This window comes from Pocillopora damicornis, chromosome 11, assembly GCF_964200805.1.
Source record: "Pocillopora damicornis chromosome 11, jaPocDami1.2, whole genome shotgun sequence".
Taxonomy (NCBI): domain Eukaryota; kingdom Metazoa; phylum Cnidaria; class Anthozoa; order Scleractinia; family Pocilloporidae; genus Pocillopora; species Pocillopora damicornis.
This window is the reverse complement of record NC_142680.1, coordinates 6,267,478-6,275,728: the sequence shown is the minus strand read 5'-3', so window position 1 is coordinate 6,275,728 and position 8,251 is coordinate 6,267,478. Positions and strand designations below refer to the sequence as shown.

Below are 8,251 nucleotides of genomic sequence, written 5' to 3'. Positions count from 1 at the left end.
AAACCAAAACTTAGTATAGTTAAATATTATTATTTTTCTTTTAATATTCCTATTCCAGCTGATGTATATTATTTGAATTACAAGTCTGATTAGCATGTTAAAATCACCTACGGGCAAGGCATACCCTTTGTATCTCTTTACTTGAGAAGCAGATCACAACACCCAAGCCTTTTCACGCTAAAATACTAAACTACTGAGATTTCCATCTCCGCCGTAAGCTGCCATTTTATCTTTCCTGTATACTTGTACCCAGGTTTCGAGTTCCGAAGGTCTCACACAAGCCATGAAATAATGCTTTTCATTATTTTAGGGCCAATTCGAAGTAACGACAATCATTATTTTGGTCTCGAGATCATGTTGGGCTTTCAGGGGGTCACCTGGTAGTGACTGGTGCGGAGATTGGGGAGGGAGAGGTACTAGAGATGGGAGGGGAAAGGACGGAATACGGACAGTCTGATTTGACAGCGGTAAGTACGGAAGAGAAATGCGTGATGCAAATGTTTCCTAATTGTTGGTGTCAGGAGGGTAATGGGCTCCTGTTGGTGTGGAGCGTTCTGAAATGAGGCTGGAGACAAGACTAAAATACGTATGGGAGGTGAAAGAAAAGGGTAAGACAGGTATATGATTCAAATTCCTCCGTTTCCTTCCATATATTCCGGAGAAAAATATGTTTTTCGTTAAAATACAGCCCCCTCAGTGTCTAAGATAGAAGGTGACAAAATTGATAAAAAAAAAAATCAATATCAACCGTGAGAGCAAAGTCTTTTTCCAAATGAATATTTATTTAGGGGAATGTTTGTGAAGTGAGCTTCCACTGTACAGAATATCTTATCCAAGCCGTAGCCAGGACTTCTGGTTACGCCTTGACCTTGATGAACAGCTCAGTTTCGATGTTCATATCGACTCTTTATGTAAGAAAACTTCAAAGCGTATCGGCATACTTAACAGAATTAAGGCTTACTTACTAAGAACAGAGTGTATACTATATAATAATTCTTTCATTAAGCCAGTGATATTATATTGCAGTGTAACATGGACAAGCTGCTGCAGTCATGATAATATATGTAAGATATTTAAGCTATAGAAACGCTGTGTTCGTATCATCCTTGACGCCCAACAACGCCATGGCACTGTGGATCTATTTAATATTTTAGGGTGGGTGCCATATAACATCGAATTTGACATCAAAAGATGCTTAATCAGGCCTACAACAGGATTATGGGTACTTGCCCTGTCTATATAAACGAACAGTTAGAGCTAAACAACAGCCAGCACAGCAGAAATACACGAGGTGCTAACTTAACCATTTTACCTAGGAGATACATTAGAGAGAAAGATATAGGCCTGTATCTTTTTATGTAATACGTTTTTGCAAATATGCCGTCAGGATATTTTTTCAAACTCGTCCAGTCTTTTTTCCCTGTTTTCCTCAAAACTACCATGGCTAATATCTCGCCCCCAGATTTCCACGGCCAAGGGACACGGGAATTAAATACCCGAAACTAAAAACCAGCTTTACTTCCACTTTCGATATCTTTTTCGTGTGTTCCTCGTTATCAGCTACATTTGGGTGGATTTTGCTGAAGGAAACTAGGATATTGTGTAAACGATGGAAGATATACAGCCTATCTCAGCTGCTGAACAAGCGTCATTCTGTGTGGAACTGATGAAGCGCCTCAACATTCAGCGAAAACAAGATTATTTGTGCGACATTACTTTGGTGACGAACGACGACAGAGAGTTCAAAGCTCACAGAAATGTTCTTTCCGCCGCAAGTCCGTTCTTTTGCAAGCTTCTTGAGAGCGACATGAAGGAGAATCGAGAAGGGATTGTTCGGTTTGAGGAGATCTCAGGAACTGTTATGGAAGATGTTCTGGAATTCATCTACACTAGAACTGTGGAGGTGACTCAAGAGAATGCTAAGGAACTGATCGCCGCAGGGAATTATCTGATGATACCGAGCTTGAAAACTGTTTCAGGGCGATTTCTGGAGGCAGAAATGTCCAACTACAACTGTATTTCAACGTTTTACTTCGCTGAGAAATACGATTGTGACGAGCTTATGAACAACAGCAGGAGATTCGTCCTCGAGAACTTCCGTTTTGTGGCAGCATTGGACGAATTCCTTAATTTGGAAGCCAAAGAAGCGGAGAAATGGCTTTCAAGTGACGATATTTCCGTTGAAACGGAAGCCGATGTTTTTAAGATCGTACTCGAGTGGATTGAACACAGCAAGAGCGAGCGAAAAGCATTTTTCGAACAGTTGTTTCGCCACGTCAGACTGGTTTTGATGTCGCGTGACTACTTAATAGATGTCGTGAGAAATGAACTTGTTCAAGAGAGCTTTGCTTGTTTAAGGTTGACGTCTGCGGCTTTGAAAATGTCTAGTTTCTCAATTGAAGGAGATGTACCCCAAACGCCGAGAAAAGGAGTCGAACTACACGGCATTGTAGCGTGTGGGGGTTATGAAAATTTCTGTTATTTTCCCGAAAAGGACCAGTGGAAACGATTACCAGGTGGAAGTTCGACAGGCCACACCCAAATGACAAGATACCGGGATAAGTTGTTTAGATTTCCTAGAGGTGGCAGCGTAGAGAGGTATGATCCAGTTTTTAATGTCTGGTCTGAGTTGGAATTGCGTGAAAACGTTTCCAGGGTGGCTGTAGTTAAAGGAGAAATGTATGCACTTGAGCTTAACACTTCTAAGCAACAAACCACTGTCAAAATTTACAATGTAGAGCAGTGCACATGGGAGACACTTCATTCATCCAGTGAAGCTTGTAGAGAGCAAATGTGTGTTGTTTCTTCTGGCACTCATCTTTATGTTTTTGGTGGAAAGCCACCAAAAACTAGAGAATATGTCGCGAAAGCCGAGAGATTTGATACTGTGATTAAGAAATGGGAGGAAATCGCGGACATGCTCGAAGAAAGAGGCGACGCTTTTGGTGAAGCCACCAAAGAGAAAATCTTCGTCGCTGGAGGAAAGCATAGGGAAGGAAACTCAGTGTTGCAAACTTGTGAGATTTACAATATCTTAACAAATGAATGGCAACTCACTGGAAGCTTGAATGTTTCTCGCATGCGTGGTAGCATGGTGTGTCTGAAGGGGAAGCTTTACGTGTTAGGTGGAGAAAGAGGGGAAAACCATTGTGAACTGAAGGTTGAGTGCTTTAATTCTGAAGAGGGAAAATGGATCCATAAAACAACTATACCCAGCAGCTCTAGCAGGCATAACAATGGGAGGATTTTTAATGGCTGTGTACTTAAACTCTCTAAAGGAGTACTGGACAAACTTAAAGAAATATAATCCTACATGTTATTCTTGGACCTGCATTTACCTTATGGGTACAAGCTATATCTGAGGATTGATTCGCAATTTTAGTTCAGCAGATTAACTAATCCTTATAACAGAAACATTTGTAGTTTGAAAAATTTTTCAGCATTCTTAAATGTAAATCATCTTCAGATGCAATATAATATTTGTTGTACAATTTGAATTTTCTCTTAGCCCTTTAACTCCCATGAGTGACCAAGACAGAATTTCTCCTCACATTATCAATACAAGATCAGCCAGATAAGTGATGAGAATAAAGAAAAATATCAATTTGGGGATAAGTAATTGATCCAATACTAAATTCTCTGAACTAACATTATAAGAGTTGTACAGTTGACAGTGAGGAGAATGACAAATTTGATCTGGGAGTTAAAGGGTTGGCAAACATGTCATATGAAGTTACGACAGAAGTTTTTGCCTCCCAAAATGCTTTATATTATATGATATTACTGTTATTATATGATTATTATTGTATGAAATTGAATGGAAGCAAGGAGGAGTGGTAGAGGTAATAGAGAGGGAACTGGGAACAAAAAAACAAAAACCACTAACAATAATAATAACAAAAAATAGTTAAATAGAAATAAGCAAATTTAGGTTTTTTTATTTGTTGTATTAGTGTTAGATTCTCCCATTATACAAGGCTTCTTTTATCTTTATTTGAATAATTGAAGTGGCAGATTCATCAAATTATCATAATTTAAAGTCTTTACATCCTAACATCAGTATGCATATTCTCCATTGTGTTCTCTGTACATTTCCTCACATGCTGACAAGGAGAATTTTTTTAACAACCAAGAGCTTATAGTCTTTAGTCAGTGATCATTTCCTTTATTCTCATGACCTTAGTATTTGACTCAGGGGTGACATTGTAAGGAGAAATTAGATGCCAGTCACTCTTGGGGATCAAAGGGTTAACTTTGTAAAATTACTCCTAATGCATGTAAGAAAATAGTCATTTACTAAAAAACATTTTTCCTAAGCACAACGAAGAGAAAAGCTAGTTGTGAGGGCTTGAGCCCCACCCAGTTATAATTTCTCAGTCCAATTATACTCTATCGACTGAGCTACATAAAAGTTGTTGGTGACCCAGGTTACTGAATCTGAAGTAAATATATGACAAGAAATTGTTGTGCTTTGACCACTTGGATTATAAGATGAAATGTACAGTGAAAGCTCTCTCCATAAACACTCCCCTAAAAAATGCAGTAAACATGTATGAAATAAAAGCTTTTACAGGCTTTCAAATACAAGTGCATGTATATTTTATACTGAAATGCTACCAGTCCAAATAAACAGCTAACTCATGGTATAACCAATCCCATAGCATATTTGAGCCTTGTTGTTATGTCATGTGTCTTTACTTCTAAAATTTTTTGTGGGGTTGGGAGGAAGGGGGGGCAAATCAAATGATCATTTGTTAGAGGATTGGACTATTTATTGGGTTCATGAGTGAAAGGCATCCTGTATTTTATGCTGTATTCAGCAATGCCTGAAGTGTATTTTTATTTTAATGATGTTTCTATAACAAGCTTAATTCAAGTGGGCTTGCTTAATCCTTAAACTCCTAAGATCTGATTGCTCATACTCTCCTCTAGCTGCTACAAATTTCCTTGTATATTGGTTATGAGAATTTGGTGTTAGATCAAAAGAACAACTTCAACCTGATAGTTTAATTATCCCCATTGCCAATTTGCTGAATAATGTGTGGATATTGCAGGGAGAATTTACATGTTAATCACTTCTGAGCTGGTTAGATGAGATTCTAATCCTGATCGAATAAACTGCCCTTTTGGACTTCACAAAACCTAGCATTTGTAAAAAGAAAACCCTAAAAGATTGTGCTTGAGTAAAACATGCATATAGTGAGCACTATTTCTATTATTCATAATTAGCATTTTAAACTACAAACTTCAGTTACTCTCTCTGGAAGTTCTCAGATGTGTCAAGATGAGTGATGCTAGTGCAAAAAACTGGCTACTTAACAAACAAACAAAAAATTAACATCAAAACAAAAATAAAAACATTTAGTTTTAGGACAGAAAAATATTTATTAACTTATCAATGATTCTGTATCTAAGAGGAAATAGGCCAAGAGTTGTTCTCTCGGCATAGCAACATACAGAAAATTCCACGTTTTACTCTCTTGACTTGGGTTGATGGGAAAGTTCAGTCATTGTCCTATCTACTGGTAACCTTATCTATCTTTGATCCAGTGGATTCTATTACTGTCGCAAATTGTTTCTTCAGAGCATTTTCTTGAGGATTTTTTTTTCTTTCATTTGGGTACAGTTTGTGCACAGTTAATAATCCTCTGCATTTGGATCCCTAAGATGATCCAATACTCCTTTGGAGAACTTTAGCACACAGCCTTTGAATGCCTGTTTTTTCTTACAGTCCATTACTGGTATGACTGTCTTCACAATCCACTTGCCCTGTTTGTCATAATATTCAACTGAATGTTCTGGGTTTTTCTTAGTTTGGTCAAAGCCACCCAGCACATACAATGTTCCACCAAGACAAACCATACTACCATGTGTGCGGTAAACATTCAAGTTTGCAATTAACTGCCATTCATTCGTGGAAACATTGTACACCTCGCATGTTTTCAACACTGTGCCTTCTTCATCTGCTCCTCCAGCCACAAAAATCTTTTTCTGACTGGCCACACCAAAAGCCCCACCTCTTGCTTGTTGCATATCTGTGATTTCTTCCCATTTCTTTTCCATAATGTCAAATCTGTCAGCTTTTGCAACATGTTGGGATGTGTGTGGGGACGTCCCACCCAAAAGATACAAAAAGTTACCAGATCCTATGACACAAGAATCTTTCCTGTAGCAATGAGTAGAGGAGTGAAGCTTTTGCCATGAACATGTCTCTACCTGGAATTTTTCAATACTTGCTGTTTTTGCATTGTCTTCCAACAAATAAAAAGCTTCATTGATAGAAAATAACTCTCCTCCGATGACAGTCACCTCCTCCTTAAATGCGCCAAAGGGGAATGATGACCAACTATTAAAGACAGGATCATACCTCTCTGCTCGACCCAAACTAAAATACACGATTAACTGATCACGAAATCTAATCATGTGGGTTGAAGGGATGTTGGTCCTCCTTTCTTCAGCTGACCTGGTACATCTAGGTAACCTTTTCCACTCATCTTTCTGAGGGAAATAACAAAAGGCATATTCTCCTTTACAAGCCACGATAGCGCGTGTGTCAAGCCCTTTTCTCGGGGACTGGGGAAGGTCATCATCGCTTGAAAACGTAGTCTGTCTTATAGCGTCTGAAACCAGCCTCAAACAACCAGCGTTGTCACGCACGAGTTCGTTTGTCACGACATTCAACAAATAATCACGCGATACGAAAACCAGTCGAACGTGACGAAGCAGCCCTTCAAAGGCTGCTTTCCGCTCGCTCTTGTTATGTTCAACCCACTTTTTCGCAATCTGGAAAACATCGGCTTCTGTTTTGACAACAATATCGTCACTTGAAATCCATCTCTCCACCTCTTTGACTTCCAAACTTAGGAATTCACCCATGTCTGCTACAGACCTGAAGTTCGCGTGAATAAAACTCTTGCTGTCGTTTAAAAGCTCTTCACAATCGTATTTCTCGGCGAAGTAGAAGGTGGAAATGCAGTTTAACTCACACATTTGTTGTTGTATAAATCGACCAGAGATTGTTTTCAAATTTGGAACGAGGAGATAATTTGTAGCGACGACCAGCTCTTCGGCATTTTCTTCAGTAACCTCTACAGTTCCAGTATAGATGAATTCCAAAACATCTTCCATAACAGATCCCGAAATCTCCTCCAACCGAACGATCCCGTCTCGATTTTCTTTCATATCGCTCTGAAGAAGCTTGCAAAAGAACGGACTCACTGCAGAAAGGATATTTCTGTGAGCCTTTAGCTCTTGATCATCTTTCGTAATCAAAGTTATGTCGCATAAGTGGCCTTGTTTTCGTTGTATGTTGAGCCGTTTCATCATTTCTACACAAAAAGGATTCTGTTCAGTGACACTGATAGATGGAAGGTCTTCCATCGTCAAAGGATAGGCCTTAACTGTTTTCGAGGTTTGTAAGCGGAGATTGTGGTGATTAACAATGTCGGAACGCGAATGCGGAAATTAAAAAAATAACTTTGTGGTACTCAGGCTGCCCCGGTCAGCTCAGAAGAATCAGAAGCGATAAGCTGCACCGGGCTTTCAGGAGGTCACCTGGTGGTGACAGGTGCGGAGATTGGGGAGGGAGAGGTACTAGAGATGGGAGGGGAAAGGACGGAAAACGGACAGTCTGATTTGACAGCTGTAAGTACGGAAGAGAAATGCGTAATGCAAATATTTCCTAATTATTGGTGTCAGGAGGGTAATGGGCTCCTGTTGGTGTGTAGTATTCTGAAATGAGGCTGGAGACAAGACTAAAATACATATGGGAGGTGGAAGAAAATGGTAAGACAGGTATATAATTCAAATTCCTCCGTTTCCTTCCATATATTCCGGAGAGAAATATGTTTTTCGTTAAAATACAGCCCCCCTCAGTGTCTAAGATAGAAGGTGACAAAATTGAAAAAACAAATCAATATCAACCGTGAGAGCAAAGTCTTCTTCCAAATGAATATATATTAAGGGGAGTGTTTGTGAAGTGAGCTTCCACTGTACAGAATATCTTATCCAAGCCGTAACTAGGACTTCTGGTTACGCCTTGACCTTGATGAACAGCTCAGTTTCGATGTTCATATCGACTCTTTATGTAAGAAGATTTCAAAGCGTATCGGTATACTTAACAGAATTAAGGCTTACTTACCAAGAACAGAGCTTATACTTTATGATATTTCTCTTATTAAGACACTGATATTATATTGCAGTGTAACACGGACAAGCTGCTGCAGTCATGATAATATATGTAAGATATTTA

The 8,251-nt window shown here is 39.1% G+C and overlaps 3 protein-coding genes across 3 annotated transcripts in view; 1 reads left to right on the top strand and 2 right to left on the bottom strand.

Moving 5' to 3' along the window:
* LOC113683725 (intraflagellar transport protein 74 homolog) overlaps positions 1-8,251 on the bottom strand; it is a 118,970-nt gene that overhangs the window by 18,073 nt on the left and 92,646 nt on the right. The gene's annotated exons all lie outside the window — the stretch shown is intronic.
* LOC149037186 (kelch-like protein 11) lies at positions 1,478-4,451 on the top strand. The gene has a single exon (XM_089186767.1). The coding sequence runs from the start codon at positions 1,610-1,612 to the stop codon at positions 3,305-3,307; it is 1,698 nt and encodes a 565-aa protein (XP_089042893.1). The 5' UTR covers positions 1,478-1,609; the 3' UTR covers positions 3,308-4,451.
* On the bottom strand, positions 4,426-7,453 carry LOC149037185 (kelch-like protein 7). The gene has a single exon (XM_089186761.1). It carries the CDS (start codon positions 7,378-7,380, stop codon positions 5,638-5,640), a length of 1,743 nt encoding a protein of 580 aa, XP_089042887.1. The 5' UTR covers positions 7,381-7,453; the 3' UTR covers positions 4,426-5,637.

Coding starts and splice junctions, on each gene's coding strand:
- LOC149037185 (XM_089186761.1), bottom strand. CDS start 7,380: ATGGAAGACCTTCCATCTATCAGTGTCACTGAACAGAATCCTTTTTGT.
- LOC149037186 (XM_089186767.1), top strand. CDS start 1,610: ATGGAAGATATACAGCCTATCTCAGCTGCTGAACAAGCGTCATTCTGT.